At 36.0% G+C, this 23,282-nt stretch overlaps 2 protein-coding genes across 4 annotated transcripts in view; one reads left to right on the plus strand and one right to left on the minus strand.

Annotated features, from left to right (window-relative positions):
* snai1b (snail family zinc finger 1b) overlaps nt 1–23,282 on the minus strand; it is a 478,512-nt gene that overhangs the window by 231,520 nt on the left and 223,710 nt on the right. The gene's annotated exons all lie outside the window — the stretch shown is intronic.
* LOC127154626 (pleckstrin homology domain-containing family G member 1) overlaps nt 1–23,282 on the plus strand; it is a 48,198-nt gene that overhangs the window by 13,400 nt on the left and 11,516 nt on the right. For all 3 annotated transcript variants that reach the window (XM_051096286.1, XM_051096285.1, XM_051096284.1), the window contains 4 exons: nt 9,403–9,863; nt 14,003–14,103; nt 16,355–16,424; nt 20,890–20,936. In XM_051096286.1, coding sequence (XP_050952243.1) covers nt 9,528–9,863; nt 14,003–14,103; nt 16,355–16,424; nt 20,890–20,936 — 554 coding nt within the window. In that variant the 5' untranslated portion in view covers nt 9,403–9,527. The remainder of the gene's footprint in view (nt 1–9,402; nt 9,864–14,002; nt 14,104–16,354; nt 16,425–20,889; nt 20,937–23,282) is intronic.

A 23,282-nucleotide genomic window follows, 5' to 3' on the forward strand; every position in this document is an offset into this window, starting at 1 on the left:
GCAAACTATATATCTCTGTGAAACTGTGCATGACTGTGAATATGTGGTGTTCATTTTGCGAAGGCTAGTATCACTATTATTCATACTTAGGATTAGAATTTGTTCTAAATTTTACCTCAGAACGCAATTCACTCCAACACAGTTCGTGCTACAGAAATGAATGATACATCATATGACTTGTTAAAGGAAGGTGTGCTGTTACATAAGACTTTATCATTTAGAGAGCATGAATATCATAAACCCGAATGTAGGCTTTGGGTAATTCGCACATTTTTCTCATTTATGCAGTAAAATGTGTAAAAAATTGTGTATCTCGTTTACTATGAATTTATCTGCATTATGTAAGTCAACATTATATCAGCCACTGCAAACCCCATGCTGGCTGACCACTGGTGTGTTTTCTAGATTAAATATAGGTTCAGTTGGGACACGCAGGCCTCAGGAAACGCTCAGCTGTACCGCTTAGCTCACAGCTGGATGGACTTCAGCTCAAAGTCTGTATTTAAAACTTTTATTGACATCCAGCTATATATAAATACACACACAGTTAAGTTAGGGAGTCTCTCAAAATCTTTCTCCTTCAAGCCTCCACCCGGTCTGAACTCCTTCAACCCTCTGAATGTGTGTGTAACTGTAAAACGTGCACCATTCATCTGAAGTGGGCTGTTGGGGGGACTATTTGATGTTGTCTGTCTGATGACTGGACGAGAGCGAGGCACAGTGTGTGTGTGTGTGTGTGTGTGTGAGAGAGAGAGAGAGAGAGAGAGAGGTCTTTGTCCTTTAGTCTCCTCTGAATTATGTCATGTTTGAGTCTCCCAGCAGTAGCGCTCAGAGGGGGGCAGACAGGGCTTAATCCGCCTTAAACCCCCCTAGTTACTCTCTCCCCTTGCTTCATTCTCCATCTATCATTCACTGTGAGGAATGGATATGTGTGTCTAAGCCAGTGTTGTGATATGAAGGAGAGAGTGGGAAATTGGAGAGCAGCTGCTTACCTTCTGGTTTTACCTCTGAGTCTCATTGTTTGAGCAGTGAAGCTTCTTGAGACCTAGAGCTTCATAAGGCACATTCATAGCACGTTACAGCGCACTTTCAGTACACAAGTTTCAAGACTAGGGCTGCAACAAGTGATTATTTTGATAACTGATTAATCTAATGATTACTAGAACGATTAATTGACTAATCGTCAGTTATTTCACTAATTGTTGTTTGTTTTTGTTATTGAAAGGAATGCGTGTAGGTGTCGTTAAAAGTAAAAACCTTTTAACCTTTTAAATGATTGACGGTAAGTTCCCCTACTCTATACGACAAAAAACTGTATTTAACAATGCATGTAATTTTACAATAGTATACCGTTTTTATAACCTTAAAAATTACATTCCCAGAACTCCCTATGTTATTTTTTTTTTAATCTGATGTTTTTTTTGTTTGTTTGTTTTTTTGTTTTTTTTTTTTTTTTTTTATGAAATAGCTGTTTCTTAGTTTTTTTCTTAACAGTTGTGTACATTAGGGTTGTATGTTACACATAATGTTGTTAAATGAATGTATATTGCATTATTTCAGTTTGATGTGTGTTACCATGATGGTGTTTAGTGTTTGTGTGAATGACACTGTGCACCTTCTATATATGTTAATATTTAAAAGCTGCTTGTGATGGGCTTTGGTTCATCATGTGATTTTTTTTTTTTTTTTTTATAACCACTTTTGCTAGGATGAAAAACCGATTTCAATACCTTAATAGGTTGGTACATTAACATTATATCAGTACAAAATTTAAAACATTGCTACCGTATTTTTTTACTGTAAAAATTTGGCAACCACAGCTGCTGATTTTTACTGTAAATTTTACAGTTTTTTTTTTTTTACAGCTTCTTCTGAGAGCTGAATTACAGTCAGTCTTGCGCTACAGTGCCCCACTGGTCAAACCAGGTTATTGCAGGCTCTTACATTATGTCATATGTGATCAAATGACTATTCAACAGTTTTTTTTTAATCGTCAATACTGTTGATAATGTTGACTCATCGTTCCTGTTTAAGACAATCATTGCTGTTAATGTTGCTCAATCTTTAGCACATAACTCATCCCACACATGATGAATAACACTAAATGTACTTTTTTTTACTAAAAAAAACAAAACAAAAAAACTGTGAAAAAAATCCAATAGACTTATATTATAGCAGGGACCTGGGCCATATCTTGTGACCAGAATGTCACAGAGACTCGCAATCATCTAGCAATGCCATAGCAATCACACAGATCACCCTAGCAATCCAGCAATGCAGTAACAACCATTCAGAACATCCTTGCAACTACCTTCAATTTTCCACCAATCATCCAGCCCTAGCAATCATTCAAAATACCCTGGAAACCACTTAGAAATGCCCTAGAAGCAGAACAGATAGAGGGTATCAACAAAAATGTTACCGTATATCACTGTACTTCCGCAGATCAAAGGAAATATACAGAAAGAACACTGGATTTAGCTGTAATATTAGCAGGGAAAACCCAGAATCCTCTGCTAAATAAACCAAAGGTTTAGTGCTCTAATGGGTTTAGTTGCAGTGATCAAAGAGAACATGATCTTATGTAAATGTCTTTACATTTATCATACATACAAACACACACCTATTTCCTTTTTACACCATTGCTTGGTTTTCACTCACCCTGAGCTTCTTACAGAGCTCTCTGTAGCCTTTGAAGTTCAACAGCACACGCCATGTTTGTGTTTGTTTGCATGGCTCTGTGTATGTGTGTGCATGTACATATGTGCATAATGTTGTAAAGGTATGGCATGGCAGTTGTTGTTTTTTTTTCTCAGTGACACTGTGTGAAACAGTGCGTGAGACAGGGTGCGCGATCATAGACAAACGATAGTAGTTCCAGTCATGTGATAGTTGGCGTTTCTCTGGAACAGGAAACAGTCTATACAAATGCACATAACAAAGCACAAGCTATTGTCCATGTTTCTCACAATTCAGTGATTAAATTCCATGAACTCAGACTGTGTCTGCAATAAAGCAGTCAGTCCTATCATGACAAATAGGCTTCTTCTGTAGAATGCTAAGGATCCATATAATCAGGTAAAATGGAGAACATTGCAGAGGCAGTGCAAATATCCAAATGACTTTAACCTCAAGTTACAGATTGTTCATGATAAGTATAAGCATAATCATAACTATGAAGTTTTAATGATCATTCTAATTGAATGAGACTAGTGAAGTCCCAACCACATCTGTTGGAATCACTTTCAGGATTTTTGTTTTCAGCTGATAAATGATAAAAACATTAACAACCAATCAGAAACCACCTGACTATAAAGAACTACAGTACACACTTATAATAAACAGAACATCATTGTGCATTTGTGTAGACATTAATATAGTTAACATTTTAGGTAACACTTTAGTATAGGGAACAATTAACTAGTTGCTTATTAGCATGCTTATTATTAACATATTGGCTGTTTATATAAAGCACATATTCTTAATGACCATATTCTACATCCCTAAACCTACCAAATACCTAAACTTAACAACTGCCTTACTAACTATTAGTAAAGCAGCAAATTAGGAAATAGTTAATGGTTTATTAATAGCGAGAATTGGACCATAAAATAAAGTGTGACCAATATTTTTATTCATAAGGAAGTGATCTTTTATGGCTTTGACGCTTAGGAACGGCAACAAATAATTTGGAATGGAATATAAGCAGTGCCACTTCTCAACGGGCCATCTACTAAATTGATACTAAAATTATTAACCAAAAACAAATCCACCATAATGGCTTATCCTGTGATAAAAAACATGGAGCAGCACTGTTTTCTAGTTCAGTAGAGTTTCACAAGATTGAGGTCATCAACCTCATTCATTGACAGTGCATTATGTCTAGCAGGTAGCTTTTAATGCTCAAAATTCTTATCCCACTCCTATCCCAGCTGTCCTGTAATCAGTCTCCTCACCTGCTATAAAGCCAAAAACAAGGGATAGATAGTTATATTAATAGTTCTGTACAGGTACAGTGTATCAGCACAGTACAGGTAAAGAGAACAAGTCAAATTAATTAAGGTAAAATCACATTCAGTCCTACTTGATTTATTAAAAATGATTGTCTAATAACCCAGGATTTGATCTCTTTTTGTCTGTGACCTCATTGCGAGGTTTCCTTTTGACCTGATTATTAAAAACTGTGTCAGACAATATATATATATATATATAAACTATATGGTTATTATGAGCTTCTAAAAAGTCCCGGGCTGTTTTTGTTGCTGTTTCGGGGAATGTGTAATAGGGGTGTGGTGTCCTCATCATGCTGGAAGGAAGTGGAGATCAGTGGACAAATGAATAAAATGCTTAGACAAGTCTTACAGGTTAGTCATCAAATTTTCTTTAGATCTGGTCATTACTTTTAAGTAAGTTACATAAATAGATAGACTGGTCTCCTTTGAATCCAAGAATTAAGACTGATTAACTGCTTAACTGACTGTTAGTTTCTCTGGCAAGTTCTTATGACTCAGTCTATGTTCATGGAATTGGCACAATAGCTGGTTCAGGTTGTCGTTAGCTTTTCCAGACAAAACAACAAACAAACAAAAACAGTTTTGCTGTCAGGCATTTACATATGCAGTAATTTAAGGCAGCATCCTAACTGAAACTGACCTTATAAGTAGGTGATTTATTCATTAGACTGAACTATCTGAACGTGTATCTTGATGTATCGGAGTCTGTCTCTCATATGTTTCATTCACACTGACAAGCCCATGTGATGATACAGGCATTGGCTGTTCTTCTACACTATAAAAATAACCCAATTTGGGTAGTTTTTAACCCAAGAGCTGATGTTTAGATGATTAACACCGTGCGCCAGCATGTTGCTCTGCATGAAACTGAATGATATACAGCACAATAATTATTTTATATTTAACATAAAATGTACACAAACCTGTTTTTACCAAAGAAATGCATCAATTCAGTGGCACTTAGAACTGCTCTCTTAACACAAAATCACAGCGATAAATAACTCAACCGCTGGGTTATGTCTGACCCAGGATCTGAGTAATACAAAAACTACCCAAACACTGAAAAAATAACCCAAACAATTGACTCAAAAGGCTGAACCCAACATTTGGGTTAAAAAAAAAATAACTCAGGGTTTTTTAGAGTGTAATGGTCAGTAGCAACTGACGTATAACTCTAAACTGACTAAACTTTCCATGTTGCAGGCTTTACTTGACACTTGAGCTGTTGCACTGCACTTCTGTTTAGAGTCTGGGATGGTTTAGTATGTAAGATTAGTATTAGAATGTGAAAGGTGCCCAGATGATTTACTATGTCTAGTGGATTTTCAAAGTCCATGCATGCTTTTTGAGCTAATATTGGGCACATCTCCATGTGCAACAGTTGTGACAAAAAAAGACATCCTTCCTGAAATATGAAGCCAGGCATATGTTTTCATTTATAAAAACCCATTTATACTGAGAATGATAAAATAAAGACATGTTTGTGGTGTGCATACTTGGGAGCAACAACATGCAGATTTTTTTGTAAAACATTGCAAATAAGTTTTAAACTGAACCCGAAGTGAATCTCCACTTAAGATAAACACAGCATGCAACAGACAAACCCATGCATGAGCAATGTACAAACACACCCACAGAAGTTTATTTTACTTGAACACGACCCCACCCACCAAAACACACTATCAGCGGTGGAACTGATGCATGAAACATTAATAAAGGCGTTAACATACACAGGCATGTATCTGTTTATTAGCTCAACTGAAATAAACATGCGGCACAAATGCATATGTGTTTACTCAATGGCTGCATCTAATTTTGTGTTTGTCTAGTAAAAGTGGGTCAGTGTGTGAGTTTTGCATGCACAGGAGTTAACCAATCACAGGCTGGCTCAGACAGTCAAAAGCCAATCGTGTGGCTTTGCTCCGGAGCCCTGGATAATATAGACAGCTCTGTGTTGATTGAGTAATGACGGTGATTATTCATAACTGGCAACTGAGAAGGAGACATGCGGTTGACTGCAAGACAAAACGAAAGTCATAAATTCCCTTCAGTCCCTTTATATGGTTTTGTTGTCTGAGAGCGATTACTTGTTGCATCTTACTGGCTTCCCTAAAGCGATTAGATGCAAATTGTATGATATATTGAAATCCAACACTTGACTTTGTCCCATATGTATATCACTTACCCCTTTTCCACTGCAGTAATCTACCTATTGTGTCAACGGAGGGTAAAAATGACCGTGTTACACTGAGTTGATTGTGTGTGCACACCTGTGCTAGTGTGTGTGGAGTGGGTGCGTCTGGATGATCTTACAATGTTGTGTTAGTGAGTCTGACAATACAGTCTACAACCACACACGTGCACACACACCAACACACACACATGCACGGTCACACAGAGCTCTCTTTCATTTCACCCAGCGAGTAAAATGTCTCCATTACACGTTAATCTGCTCATTAAAGCTTCTCTCTTTCAGTGCTGGCCTTTCTCTTTTCTGAAAGACTCTGTATGTATGCATGTGTGTGTGTGTGTGTGTGTGTGTGCATGTGTGTGTGTGCATGTGTGTTCCCATGGTAATTCGCTTGGAGTGATGTGGTGAGAGACTGTCAACTGCACAACTTAATCAAACCCAAAATCAGAGACATGTGCAAACACTCTACCTAGTAGTAAAAGCTCCTGAAATAAACAAACACTACACTTTTATATTTTCTGAAGAAAATGCGGTTGCTGGGGTCTTTTGAGTGGTTTCTAGAGTGTTGTTTACTGTCCAACCTCCACCCTAAATTCACCTCCAGTGATATTCTGGTCTCTACCCTGCTGAAAAACAATAGAAACCATTAAAAAAGATGTAATGGTTTTACTGGTTATAATGGGTCTTGTATTGGTTTTAATGGAAACTGTAATGGTACCTGTTGATCTCTACTGGTAATTGGTTGCTTGTTAAAACCACTAAATCCTAATGGAATATGTCCCAAAACACTACAGGAAACCATTGTTTAATGGTTTTAATGGTCAATAGTTGGTGGTTTGTAATGTTTGTAATTGTATTTGTAGTGGAAACCATTAGTATTTCTGTGATGGTTTCTGTTTTTTTAAGCAGGGTAGATATGAGTCTATTTATCACGTAGCATTTTGCCAAAAACACCTTAGCAAGTGTAGAATCACCCATAAAACCCACAAGTTTTCACTCACAGTTTCTTTTGTGAAAGTAAAATGGTGTTGTGTTCTTGGTTTTATTATTGGTGTGTTACTGTTTTGGTCTGGGAAAATGAGACTGTGAGACTAGTGAGATAAAAATAGTTATAGCTACTTAAAAGTAGGTTAACTTTTAGCTTTCTTCTAAACTGTGCACGGGAGGAAAAAACAGGAACAGAGAGAGACCAGCATTGTTGTCTGGAAGGACAAACCTGAATCATTTTGAGTATGTAATATATGTATGGTGATTACAATACAGGAATGCTAGAGATTGCTGTGGTTTTCTCATGATGCTTTTGTGTGCAAGTCCCCCCTCGAGATCTAAGTCTGTGGGAATCAAATTCATAATTGCTGTGGGTGGGATTTTTGGTTATAGTTTTGTGTTCAACATGAATCTAGAGTCCCTTTAAAGGGATAGATTGCCCAAAAACTAAACAGTTGCCAGTTTCCATACAGTAGCTATAAAGTCTACAGTATTCTTCAAAAGTATCTTCTTTTTTATCCCTTTAAGAATGACAGTTTCTAATAGGGCTGCATGCTATATAGAAATTTATCAAAGTACTTAAAATGTACAAATCCCAATATGCATATTGCATCTGTTCTGATAACTGAAATGTTTTAATATTTCATAGTAATGAAAAGTAAAAGTTGTAGGTCAGCGTTGACCTACAACTTTTACTTAGCAAGGAATAAACTACCCAGTTAGCACACATACGTCTGCAAGATGTCTGTTACAGATCACTTGATCTGGAAAGCATTTGCTGTGAACAAACATCTGACAGACAACTGTAAGATGTCAGTTTTACATACATTCTAAATCATAAACATCTTAAAGACATCTAATAAATGGCTATTTGGCATCTGATAGGAAACATCCTATAGATGTATTGCAGATGAGCAAACACTGAAAAATACAACTTTCAGATGTAAATGCAGATGTCAAATAGACGTCTCTTTGCTGTACGTTTGCTATCAGGGATGTGTGTGTCGGGGGGGGTGTATGCAAGATGATCAGCAATCATTGTGACGCTGTCATATTGAACAAGTTGATGTTTGTTTGTATCTGTTAATTGTTGTTTTTAATCACTGAAGAGTTGCCACAGATACGAAAAGAATTTCAGAAAGGACAGTAAACTAACTAGCTAACTAACTAGTCAGTAAGCAAATATTTGAGGAAAGACAAAAGAGAGATTGTAGATGGAGTTTTCTTTACCTGGATGTTCTTGATATTAAATAATTAGTTTACTTCCACAAAAAAAAAAAAAAAATCCTGATAATGTAATCACTCCCATACCATCCAAGATGTTTGTGTCTTTATTCTTCAGTCACAAAGAAATTACGTTGTTTTGAGGAAAACATTCCAGGATTTTTCTCCATATAGTGGACTTCTATGTTTCCCAACGGGTTGAAGATCCAAATTGCAATTTCAGTGCAGCTTCAAAGGACTCTACATCTTCCCAGCTGAGGAATAAGGGTCTTATCAAGTAAAACGATCGGTAATTTTCTTAAAAAATAAAAATGTGTATACTTTTTTAACCACAAATGCTCATCCTGCACTACTTTGTTTTCACATTGGAAAAGTCATGTGTGGTTAGTTAAAAAAACATCACATTTTCTCCTCCAACTTCAAAATTGTCTGACATTGTTGTGGGTTGGTATTTTTGCCTACGTCACGTGCTTGATTATGTAATGCGTGAACTCAAGCAAGCATTTGTGATTAAAAAGTATATACATTTGTATTTTTCTTACAAAATGACCAATCGTTTTGCTAGATAAGATCCTTATTCCTCAGCTGAGATCATGTAGAGCCCTTTGAAGTGGCATTGAAACTGCAGTTTGGAAGTTCAAACCATTGGGAACCATTGAAGTCCACTATATGGAGAAAAATCATGGAATGTTTTCCTCAAAAAAAAAATTTCTTTGTGACTGTATAAAGAAAGGCATGAACATCTTGGATGACATGGGGGTAGGTAAATTATCAGGAAATTTTTATTCAAGAAGTTAACCAATCCTTTAAGTTTGCAGGCTGATTTACATATATTACCAATTTGAGCAAAGAGTTAGTGGTGTTTAAAATTGATTTTGCACAGTTAAAGCATCAAATTGCATATTGCATTATTTGACAAGTTAAAGCACTTTGCAGTTTTCTTCACTATCATACACCCCTAATGTTTAACCACTTTTTATCTTTCAGAAGATTATCCATTCTCCACTGATGTTTTACCGCCACTCCCGGAGGTCCCTGTCGGAGGGGCGGTCCTAAGCCAGGTGGGTGGTCCCATCAGAAACTCTGCTCTGAGATATTGCTCCTCACGCAGCATGGACTCCACGCATTGCAACGACCGGCCAGTGAGTTACGGCTCCACATCTTCATCCGCCTCCTCCCGTGACAGTCACTGCTCGCTGGGGGGACGGCCGGTATTAGGCTCCGCCCCTGAGCGGGATCATGATTCCGGAGCCATCCGACTGGAGCTGGTACCTGCCCAGCAGCTAGAGGAGGAGGAGACGGGAAGACAAACACCTACACCGACCAGTCAGAGCGATGCAGATATACAGTCACCTGAAGGACGGAAAGTCCAGTATGTGGACCGAGTGGTGGAGGAAATTCTTGAAACGGAAAAAACCTACGTTCAGGACCTTCGCAGTATAGTCCAGGTAAGAAACACACAAAGCATGTGCTAATCACAAAAAGCCAAGGTTAGAGGAAAAGTTCTCCAAAAAAAATCTAAATTCTGATATCATCTGGATTTTACTTTTTATTTTTGTCAGTTATTTCGAATTTGGTCAATTACATTTAGCCAAGAAGTGACTAAGACAGCATCTTATTTTAGTAAGTTATGACATGTTTATAAGTGAAGTGCTTTGCTCAAGGAAACAAATGTTAGTGAGGGTCCTGTAAATCAAACCTTGGACCTTTGTCTTTAACCATCAAGCCACCACTCCCCATAAAGCATGAGACTCCAACTACTGGTGCTCTTTGAGTAAGAGGCATGCGTGTGCTTTTCTTTGTGTATGATTTATATAGCTGTCAATTGTAAAGTGCACATGGCTGTCATTTGACCCAGCAAGCGAGGAGATGAATGCTAAACTTTTCCTTTCACCCTTGCCCTGATTTCTCACTCTTTCTCAGTTAATGTGGGGATAGAGAGTTTTAGGGGGTCGCAACCCCCTTCCCCACCTACTCCTCCATACAGACACATTCACAGGCCCCCCGGCACAGAGAGAATGATAGATGGTTTGAGAAGAGAATGGAAGAAAAGTAAAGCAGGCAGGATGGATGGAGAGGACAGATAAAGGAAAGGAAAGAGGTTTAGGAAAACAACTTTGAAAGAAACTGTTCTGTTAACACATGAGACTGTTGAATACATGTGTGTGTTTGTAAAGTACAGCTCTGAAGGCAACATATTCTCACTTCACATTATTTATTTTTATTGGTTTTAAGTAACAAAATATTTGTGAGCTCAAAGTTGTAAATAAGGTTGCCACTTACCCATAATGTACTGGTAACACTTCACTATAATGCTCATTAGTTAACATTAGTTAACTACATTAGTTATTATATTAGTTAGTATACTTCTACAGCATTTATTAATCTGTTAATATTAATTTCAGCATTTACACATTATTAAATCACAAGTTGCTTTTGGTAACACTGGTTAATGCACTTTGAATTAACATGAACAAACAATAAACAATTTATTTTTTTATAAACAAGCATTAACAAAAATGAATAAATAGTGTAATAAATGTATTGTTTATTGTTAGTTAATACAATTACTAATGTTAACAAATGACACCTGAATGTAAAGTGTTACCTTGTACTGTTAGTTGGTGGTTCCTATAATAGGTTTCTCAAAAAAGCCTTGTATGTAATTGGATATTTTATCTAAATTTGTTATATATAAAAAGTAGCGTAGTACTCTTAACTCTGTGTAACAGGCTTATCTACCATCTTATAAAACCCAAGATTCCCTTACATTGTAAATTTGCACAATTTACTTACGTTAATGAGGGAGGGATAATAAACTTTATCTTTGGTTGAAGTTAACTTGAAATTGGTTTAAGATCAAACAATAATTGCTGGACCCCTGCAGTACCATCTTGGACCCCCTAGGACCTTGCTTTAGGTCCTCAATCCCCTGGTTTGACCAATTTTGTTTAAATCTGAAAAAAAAAGGTGGTAATATTAAATCTGTTACTCGCTATCTGGACACAAAGTTTAAAAATGGCATCGGAACGTTGGTCGTCAGTGCTGTTATTGTTAAATAAAACTAATGCTAAAACTACTAAAAATACTTGAAAAATGATACTAAAAAATCTGAAATTGAATAAAATGTAAATATTAGATTAAAAAAAAAACTTGCCTTGGCAACCCACTGAAATAAATTAAGTTGAAGTACTAAAACTAAAATAACAATATATTAAAACAAAATAAAATATTTAAAAACTCAAAAACTAATAAAAATGACAAAAGTACATAAAAAATTATTAAAACTTAAAGTAAAAATTAAAAACATTTACTTCTGAAAATAATAAAATCTAATTTATATTGTTAAAATAATATTTGTATTGTTTTCAGTGTAGTGTTTTCACAAAGATAGTTCTGTGAAATCAGTGTTGCCAAGTCTGTCCTTTTCCAGCGGAACTGAACTACTTTAACACCATGGGTTGTTTTTCATGTGATATTTAGCCCCTTGAATGCCCTGTAAAAAAAAAGTTTTGGGCTAGTTTTATGTAGCAATTAAGTGGGTTTTGTTGTGAAAACCTGGAAACCTTATCTGAAAAACTCCTAAAAGTTCAAGAATGAAACAAAGTCATAGCTTTCTTCTTTTCTTTTCTTTTTTTTTCTTTTTTTTTTTTTATAAATTCAAAAATAAATACAGTATGCCTCTTACTAATTATAGCACAAAATAAACATGAGTGAACATCAGAAGGCATCTTAAACAGTGGAAAAACATTACTATGCACCATTTTTCAAATTCAAGTCCACTGATGTTAATCCACTCTCCTGTCTGGTGTTTGTCAGATAAAAAAGTCGATTCAGCATTATGATTGGTCAGATTGCCTGTCAGTCAAACTCCTGGCAAAGGGTCAATTGTTGCATTACAGTTATTGAGATCTATAAATAAGCACTTAATTACATTACAAAGACCATTGCCTTTTGGAATGAGTTAATGAAGAAATTTACTTTGAATGTGACCATCAAAGGTTGCTTGGCACTTTATATCGATCTAGACATCGAGTTGAAGCTTTGTGGGATGCTTGTGGCCTAAAATGCAACCACAGCAAGGCTCAAACTACTGGTATCATTTGACCCAAAGGCAGATTAGATGACATATGGAGGGAGGAAAGGTCATGACCTTTAAAAGTTATTCATGTGTAAGAGCATCCTCACATTTCTGAATTCACCACATTAGGACACTTGTGAACACATTATCTAGTATGCAGTACTCAACACTTGAGAAGATCTGTTAGGGTCACAAAGCTGGAGATCACAATATCACTATATTGCACTTTGCTGCACTTGAAATGACATCTTAATGTTGTTCTTGGCATGTTTGAGATAGTGTTTTATAGATAGATAGGGTTATCTCAGTATATTTGCTGCACTTTTTTCTACAAGAAAATAGAAAACAGCATACTCAAAGAAAGCAAAGCAAGTACTTCCAGTGTAGACAGATTTGTTGACGATAATGTTGATTTTTTTTGTTTTTGCTTTTTCCCGTAGAGTGATACAATCTTTATTTTTCATTTTTTAAAAACTAACCCCACCTCTCTGTCTGTGTTTATGTGTAAGCGGGCTGTTGACAGAGGGTGTGTTTTCCACACAGAATGGTTATTTCACACCGCCTGAGGGTGTTCACGTAAAGATTTTTGTCAGAGTGAAAGAATCACTTATCTCATCTGTCAACTGAAGACAGAGACAGTCAGATGCAGGGAGGAGCAGAAGTTACAGATTCTGACATGCTTTGCCTATATTTGTGTATGTGAGAGCTCACTGGCTGCTTCTACACTTCCCTGCACCGTTACATTCTTACAGTGTTTCAGTTTCCTTTCTTTAAAAAAAACAGTACATTGATAAGTTTCTACAGAACTAGAGCTCATTATGAAGCTTAATGGTGAAGTGTTTTATTTCTGCATCACTAGTAGCAAATAAAACACACAGATAAATGGATTCTCAGGTACTACAGATACTGCATACTCCAGATTTAAAGTATTAAGCACTGTGTACATGATGTGAGAAACCTCTAAAAGGAAGTTCACAAAAGGTTTTGAGGGGTTAAAATATACATACACAATTTTAAAGATTCTCCCTATGAAATGAGAAACGTTTCAACAGCATTTTCAAAAAGCCATTTGGTTATATAATGACTAACAAAAGTTATACTAGTCAGGGTGCATATACACCAAATAGATGCTTGTGAACAAAAGCTACTCAAGAGCTAACTGTAGCAGCAGCAGATTGCTTGAGCACTTTTCTTTATTTATAATCACATTATTTTAAATGTGCATACTGTAGCAATTCATTTGGTGCATCAAAGTGTCGCTCCATATTTTACATAACAGACATAAGCGGATACACTGTAGCTAATCTGCCAAAGGGGAAAAGTTAATGTTAGGTGCGAGAGCTGAAGCAGTGCTGAAAGCAGGTCTGTCTGTCCAAATATGGCAAACCCTGAACATCATAAAGCCAGTCAGTAGATGGGACCTTTCTGTTTGATGGCAGGCATGCTGCCCATCTCACATGACTGTTGCTGATGAGATTATTCATCCTTTCATCTGTTTCTCTACAGGATTACCTGGAGTGCATCAGCAATCAGTCTCTTCTGCTGTTGGGAGATGAAGAGAGGAATTCTTTATTTGGAAATATCCGTGAGATTTACCATTTTAACAGGTACACACACACACACACACACACACACACACACACATTTCAGTTCCTGTTTGTTTCAGTTTTGTTTTTGTTTTTGTTTTTTTTCATGTAAACTATTGGATAAACTATTATATAGTATATTATAAACTATTATTGGTCATTTTGACCTTTGCAGTTGTGTCCAACCATTAACATCATATAATAATATTATTATTTGACTAAAAATGATAATTTGATGATTTGGTTTTTAAAGCAATTATTAATCACCAGGAATATTTTGCTGTGTGCAACCCTGATATTGTAATTTTCTGCCAGTTATTTAAAAATTTTATATTTTTTAAATGGAAAATGTAAGTTCATCAGTAACTAAAAGTCAAAATTTCAAAATCTCATCCCAAAATATCTAATAGATTATTAAAGATTATTCAGATTATTAAATCTGGTGTAGTTACCCCATTATTTACTCACTCTCCAGGCATCCTAGGTGTATATGACTTCCTTCCAAGCTTTAGAAAGGCATAGACGGGTGTTTCTCTTCATCAGTCCAAAACAAGTCAAATAAACTGCATCTATCCATAATAATAAGTGCCTCAAACGGCTCCAGCAAATCGATGTGTTTTTGTAAGAAAAATATCCATATTTAAAAATGTACGAATCCGAACACGGAACCAGCTCCGGGCGGATGACATAGGACATCAGCGTTGCGCAATGCCAACATATTATGTCATCTGCCCAGAGCTGCTTCTGTGAGCGCAAGCTAGATTAAATGGATTCTTATGTTTTAAATATGGATATTTTTATGCCGCTATTGAAGAAGACCTTTATTCACCTCGTGTGATGCACTTCTTGTTATTGATGGATGCACTTTATGGGACTTGTTTTAGAATGATGAAGGGAAACACCCATCTAAGCCATTCTAAAGCGTGGAAGTGCCAGGATAATTTTTAATATAACTCCAATTGGATTCGTTTGAAAGAAGGAAGTCATTTACACCTAGGATGGCTGGAGGTGAGCAAATAATGGGCTAATTTTCATTTTTGGCTGAACTATCCCTTTAAAATTATTAAAATTGTATCTGGACGTGCCTGACTTAAAGTTGACAACTTCATATTAATGAAAAAAATGAAAAAAACAAAATCTTACATAACATTTATTTTGACCTTCTGAGGTAGACTACTGAATATTGGTTGCTACCTGATCTCATGACAAAAACATACCTGTGGAAACATTTTCACAAGATGCGAGTTATGTACCAATAAGTACGTATCATTGCAGTCTCCAACAGAAACGAACATTAGAGGCGGTAAAACACGAGCACTTGTAATCGTTTTTGTACACAGTTATGGTTACAGCTCCATATGTTTTGCATTGCGAATGTTACAAGCTTGCTTGGGAACTCAACCGGCACTGAATTGGATTTAGGATGTGGAATCATTGGGTACAAATTCCGTGAAAAACATGACTAAAGATGAGAGATCAAAAAACAGGCTGAAATGGCATGTTTGCGATTGCGTTTTTATGTCACATTCACTTTTGTTCATACTATCGGGTAGGTTTATGTGTAGTGCAGATGGTACGTTATCCTAAAATGTCATGGAGCATTAGAGTTATAGCGGCACTCAAAGGACATTTCATGTACAAAACCAACTTCACGTAAAATGTACCATATGTACGTTCATCTGTTCAAGGGAAAAATCTTTTAGCCCCACTCAGTGGATATTTCACATGGAATGTGGCACAAAACGTGCATGCTGGTTTTTCGTGTCTTGCGAAAAAAGTTCCCACAGGTACGTTTTTGTCAGTAGATTAGGTTGATTTTTTAACATCTCCCTTCAATGACCATTTGAGGAAAACTGACAGAGCAAAATGACAACAAAATGACAGAAAGTGTCCTTAAGGCCTGATGAGGGAAGATCTTCTGTTTTAGACTGTCTGCTCTGTATGTGCCATTTCTCTTTCCTCAGTTCCTCTCACTTTGGACCACACACACACACACACACCTGCACATTTTACCACACTTGCACCAAATTCAGCCCACACACACGCGCACACTTTCAGAGTGTTACCTCATATGGCTGCAATGCTGAAATGACCACATATGTATTCACAATGCTGTTCAATTCATGGAAGTGGGTCTTTCCTTACAGTGCAATTCCTACAATACAGCACGTAACTGGAAAACAATTTGAGTAGTTTCATAACAGTTCAGCCCTTTAATGGATGTGAGTAATGATGTATAATCATTCTGTGTGTGTGTGTGTGTGTGTTTTAGTGATCTGCTTCATGACCTGGAGAAGTGTAACGCCAACCCAGTTGCTATTGCAAAGTGTTTTGTAGCCAAGGTAAAACTCTTCTCTCTCTCGCTAACTCGAAATGAAACTTTTATGATTATTTGCTCACCCTCAGGTCATTACAAACCACATTTTAGACTTTCCTTCATCCATAAAACATAAATGGAAAAATTATGAAGACTGCTATCACATGGTCACACACGTGAACAATCATCACTGTTATGCCTATTATGTGTTATGATTCGTTTCCTACCTCAAGCTGACTAGTGTAATAATAACACATACTTGAGTAAGTGTTATAGCTGTTTTATAGCTCTAATTAACAGCTGCTGGAATGCAGCTGGTTTGTGTGGTTTTCTGTCCTGTTGAGTTGTGTGATAATTGCTTTGTTTTGTTCAGGTTATTGTTGTGCTAATGTAGTGTTAGCAGGGGGCTGACAATTTACACAGTGCAAATGACTGTGGCTTACAAGATCTCATATAAAGCTGAAAACCCACACATCCAGCCCAGCCCTGAGCGGCAAACAGGCCTTCAGAGATCTGTGTATACTGCTATGAGGGTTTATGTTTATGTCTACTTGTGAAAACAGCAGAGAGACATACAGTATATATACAGAGAGGTACTACAAATAAAACACATTGATAAGTGGTGGTTTCCTCTGAGACACTATACCAGCTATTGCTTTCCTGTCTTCCTCTTTTGTCCTGCTCTCATACACACTCTCACACACGTGCTTACATTCGGACATACACTTTCTGTTCAGTGTGGGTTATTGATTTTTTGTTGACAAGGTACATATGTGACCCTGGACCACAAAACCAGTCTTAAGTAGCACAGGTATATTTGTAGCAATAGCAAAAATACATTGTATGGGTCAAAATGATATTTTTTTCTGTTATGCCATAAATCATTAGGATATTAAATAAAGATCATGTTCCATGAAGATATTTAGTAAATTTCCTACTGTAAATATATTAAATCTCAATGTTTGATTAGTAATATGCATTGCTGAAAACTTCATTTGGACAACTTTAAAGGCACCCTCAGCTTTCAGATGATGTATAAATCTCAATTTCAAAAATGTACCTTTATGACTGGTTTTGTGGCCATTACCCATATGGATCAGAGTTTATAAGGGAATCTAAATCTGTGTATTGGACCAAAAATATAAATAAATAAATACATACATATATAATAGAAAGTCTGTAGTGTCCGATGTTAATAATTGTAATTTTTCAATATTTTCCACCTGTACCTGATTAGGTCCTTTAAGGACCTTATTCCAATGAGTTTAAATAAATAATACATCTAAAAATAGTAGTTAATTAACTAAACCTAGAATATATATATATATATATATATATAACAACAAAACAAAACATCAAAAACATGAATTCATTCAGGGACATTTTCACTTTTTTTCCATGAGATTTACACTTTTATATAAAAGCAACTCACATGTGAAAAATACAACAAATCAATTCATCCAATCAGAATAATATCAGTGTTGCTTTAGTTTTATTTAAATACTATCATAGTATGTATTAATATTCTAAATGAGCTTTTACGTTTATTTTTATATTTTCAGTATTTTTTTTTATTTTAGTTTAAGTTTTAGTAATTTTGCTATGTGCTTTTGTGATTTTTATTATTTTTTATTTCTATTTTGCTTTCAGTAATTTAGTATTTTTTAGTAATTTAATTTTAGCACATCAGTATAACTTTTAGTTATTTTTTAACTGAGCCAATATGTTTACGTAAATCACCAAAAACGTTTTTCAATATTTACAATAAATGTAATAAACTATACTGTTTTAACTGTAACCTAAAAATGGTGACATCTAAATAAACTGGTTTTATTTAAATAATAAATATGATTTAATATTGCTGAATCCATCTTAATGCAATCATCTAAAAAAAAAATAATAATAATAATAATAATAATTTGTATGGGTTATATCAGATATAAATAGCCTGTTCCTACTTTTTACAGCGTATCAAGCTTAGTGTGTGCGTACTGGTCAGTAAAGGTTAGTCATCATTAGCAAACACTCCCAGAACTCTCTCTCTCTCTGTGTAAAGGCATTACTCAGCCAGTTCTGTGATATTGATATCACAAAGGAGCTTCAGGATTCCAGTAAGAGTGAGGAGTTTTATTACATCTGATTCCTATCAAAGCTATCCTGAGAACACTGCCTTTCTCTTTCCCCCGTTAAAGGCAAACGCTGACTCAGTTTATTTCTCTGAGAACAGTAACGATCCTCCACCTGCTGTTTGCTGCTCTTCGGTTCAGACAGAAGGATGTTACACAGCACGACTATAAAACAGTCCTGGTTCTGGATGCTAATTGGTTGATAAAGTGTTCCATCTGCACCAGAGTGCATTATATAACAGCTCTGACAAAAAAGTCTCCATTAATTTTAAAAATGTGATGAATGCTAAATGTAGACTTGAAGACAACTTAGCATAATCAAACAGTAAGCACACATCTGGTTGTGGTTCCGGACCTTTCAAAAACAGGAGAGTACGCTGCTCTTTAATTTATACATTTTCCCATGGAGAACCTACCACTCAAGTGTGTTTGTGTGTGCGTTTGGGTCACAGCATTTATGCAAGGATGCTTCATTAATAAAGCTACCTGTGTGTTTGTGTGTGTGTGTGTGTGTGTGTGTGTGTGGAGAGAGAGAGGGCAGATGTGAAAGCCAGCGGGGGCAGCTGAGAGGGGGGTATTAGAGGAAGAGGATAAATGGCTCTTTGATACTCAGACTCTCTGTACTTTTCCAAGTGCTTTGATGTTCATATAGGCGGAATGAGAGAGCAAAAGACTCCAGATGAAGGAGGAGTAGAGAGAGATTTAATCAGAGCACACTCACATCTACCATTACTGTAAACACAACATCAGGACTCTTATTACAGTCACTGCAACCGCTGTGCATGTCTGTGTGCTGGCTTTAAATTGCACCATCCTGATGTGACCTTTCAGAGAAAGTCTACCACTTTATGTGCCTAAACAGACGTACACACACTGACTTTGCTATCTAAATGTGGACATAATCCTCATTAAGTGACAGTTGTTCATGAGTTCCTTGTTTGTCCTGAACAGTTAAACTGTCCACTGTTCTTTGGTTTTTCAGCATTTTTGTGTACTGAACCCTTTCCAACATTGACTGTATGATTTTGCGATCCATCTTTTCACACTGAGGACAACTGAGGGACTCATATGTGACCCTGGACCACAAAACCAGTCATAAGCCCCAATTTTTTCAAAATTGAGATTTATACACCATCTGAACGCTGAATAAAGGATAAGGCAATATTTGGCCAAGATACAACAATTTGAGAAAATCGATTTTAACGTTGTTCAAATGAAGTAATTAGCAATGCATATTACTAATCAAAAATTAAATTGTGATATATTTACAGTAGGAAATCTACAAAATATCTTCATGGAACATGATCTTAACATCCTAATGATTTTTTTGCATAAAAGAAAAATCGATAATTTTGACATACAATGTATTTTTGGCTATTGCTACAAATATACCCGTGCTACTTAAGACTGGTTTTGTGGTTCACGGTCACATATTCAACTATTACAGAAGGTTCAAACGCTCACTGATGCTCAGAAGGAAAAACGATGCATTAAGAGCCAGGGGGTGAAAACTTTTGAAATTTGAAGGTCTGGGTAAATTTAACTTATTTTGTCTTCTGGGAAATGTGTAAGTAGCTTCTGAAGGGCAGTACTAAATGAAAACAAATATAATATTTAGGCAAAATAAGTAAAAATGTACACATCTCCATTCTGTTCAAAAGTTTTCACCCCCCGTCTCTTAATGCATTGTGTTTCCTTCTAGAGCATCAGTGAGTGTTTGAACTTTCTGTAATAGTTGCATATGAGTCCCTTAGTTGTCCTCAGTGTGAAAAGATGGACCTAAAAGATTTTTCTGAAGAACAGTGGGCAGTTTAACTGTTCAGGACAAACAAAGGACTCACAAACAACTATCACTAAACAAACAAACAAATAAACAAACAAAAAAACAGTATTAAGAATCAAGTGTATGTGAACTTTTGAACAGGGTAATTTTTTTATAAATGCAACTATTATTTTCTCTTGTGGACTATATGTAAACATCTTTTATGTGAAATATCTCATTCAAAAAACAACATGAATTTTGTATGATCCCTCTTATTTTGGTAAAATAATTAACATTTTGTAAATTCTGCAAGGTGTGTTAACTTTTGACTATGTATCTTATCAGTTTGTAACATGAGGATGAGTAAATGATCATTTATTTATTTATTTATTTATTTTTTTTTTGGATGAACTAATCCTAAGTATTAAAATTGTCCTGCACAAGTATTCATTACCCTTACACAAGCCTTTCTATATTATCTGTCAAGTTATTATTCAGTATGTTTATCTAGTCATATTCCATGTGGGGACCTCTGGCTGACCCCCACCCAAACACACGTCTTCCTTTCAGTAACTAATCCTAATGTCCTAATTGTTTTTCAGAGTGAAGACTTCCACATATACACGCAGTACTGCACAAATTATCCAAGGTAAGAAATACTTCCTGTGGTTTGTGGTTGTAGTTTATTTCCTGTGGTTTGTATGTCACCATCTGTCTCTCAATATAACGCTTTATAAGACTTCAAGAGCAATGTCCGTCTCGGATGCCTGTTGTGTGTGTGTGGAATGTGAGACTTGTGAGAGTGTGTGCTCATATTATATGTTGTGTGTGTGTGCATGTGTATAACACCATTGGAGTCTGAGAGTCTGTTCCTATATATTCTCCCCCTGAGGGAAACCCCCTGTCTGACTGTCTGGCTCTCTCTCTATCACATGTACAATCTGCCCCTTTGTTTATTACATGTAAAAATGCACCAAGTAACCTTTTACCCTTAAGAATTGAAACTTTTTTTTAAATGACATACAAATTACAATGGCCGCCATGTTGAGATCTCTTGACCAGGAGTGTGTTTTGCCAAAAGCATTGCTAGCCAGCTAAGGGTTGCAAGGTCTGTCATTACCATCACAGTATAATGATTCGGTGTTTCCCAAAACCATAGATCCAACAAACATCTGCAAACAGCTTTGCAAATTTGTACGGCTGGAGCTACAGTTCTTGACCTGCGGTTAAATGCGTAGGTACTTTGACGTGGACCTAAATAGCTCAAAAATAAGCTGACATGCAATACAATCTATTTTTTTCAGTCCATATAGATTAAGGTTTTATTCACCATCTTTTAGATTGTCAAGGAAATGTTTCTGAAGAGTCTGCGTGTATATGAACCCCAGGCAATGACTTAAGAGGGAACCCACAATTCAATCAAACAAATAAATAAAGTAAAACAACATTTTTCTGTTATTTACAGAAATGATGTGACATTAATTTCATCTTAAATCATTTAATTAGAATTGATGGACGTGCAACAAAATCCCATCAGTTTCAGGAAACAGCCATGACTAGCCATGACTAATTTCGCTAACAATGCATCACACAGTAAGTAATGGATGACAATATGCTTGTTTATAGAAAAGTAAGACATTGGTAACATAAAAACATAGCTTTTGCATGTGCTTTATCCATGAGACAACTTCCAGTAGTTAGAGGGAGTACTGGACTAGCCCTGCTGAAAAAAAAAACAGCTAAAACCAGCCTAAGCTTGTAGGCTGGTTTTAGCTGGTCAACCAGCCTGGTCTTAGCTGGTTGGCAGGCTGGTTTTAGAGGGGTTTTGGACACTTCCTTAGCTGATCAGGATGGTCTTAGCTGATCAGGCTGGGAGACCAGCTAGAACGACCAGCTAAAACCAACCTGACCAGCCTAGCCGGGCTGGGAGATCAGCTAAAATTAGCTACTTCCAACTTAAAACCAGCTAAGACCAGCCAACCAGCTTAGGCTGGTTTTAGCAGTTTGTTTTTCAGCAGGGAATTTATCTGAATTCATGTTTATTATTATTGGAGGTTATAATGAACACAATACAAGTCAAAGAATGGATTTTGAAGGTTGCCAGGTCAGTGCATCAAATCTTGAAGATAATTGTTTGAGACATTTAATAGGAAGTACACCAGGCGTCCATAAGCAGAACTTTATATTCTATATTTATATGTGGGACCACAAAACCAGACATAAGGTTCTTTTTTTTTTTTTTTTTTTTAATTGAGGTTTATACATCACCATAGGACAATATTTGGCCGAGATACAGCTATATGCATATCTGGAAACTGAGGGTGCAAATAAATAAAAAAAAAAATAAATAAAATTGAGAAGTTGTCCAAAAAAAGTTCTTAGCAATGAATAACACTAATCAAAAATTGTGTTTTGATATATTTACAGTAGGAAAATTACAAAATATCTTAATGGAACATGATCTTTACTTAATATCCTAATGATTTTTGGCATAAAAGAAAAAGTGATCATTTTGACCCATACAATGGTTATTGCTACAAATATACCCATGGTACTTAAGACTGGTTTTGTGGTCCAGGGTCAAACATATTTCCGAGTTACATCTGTGAAACAGATTATTTTTAAACAAAAACAATGTACGATTACAAAGTCTACATATTGCATCTTTTTTCTCTAGTTTCTTTAGTAGACTGAAATTGCTGTGGGCTAAGTGGACCAGACTAGTTAAAACTGTTAAAAGCTGTTCAGTTGAAGTTCAAGTTTCTTTGAAATAGCTTAGCTTTGCTTGCTAGCAAGCTACATTGGGTCAACTTCGTGAACATTTGTTTTAGTCAACGTTTACTAAACAGTGTTGAGGCCTTGAATAAAGGTTATTGGAGATTAATGTGAATATGTGTCAAATATATTTGCCTTTGGGTGCATGTATATGTGCAGAGATTTGAGCCTATTCATAAGTCTGAAATATGACAAAGTTTAACAAAAGCTTTGACATACA

Source organism: Labeo rohita, chromosome 23 (genome assembly GCF_022985175.1).
Source record: "Labeo rohita strain BAU-BD-2019 chromosome 23, IGBB_LRoh.1.0, whole genome shotgun sequence".
NCBI lineage: Eukaryota > Metazoa > Chordata > Actinopteri > Cypriniformes > Cyprinidae > Labeo > Labeo rohita.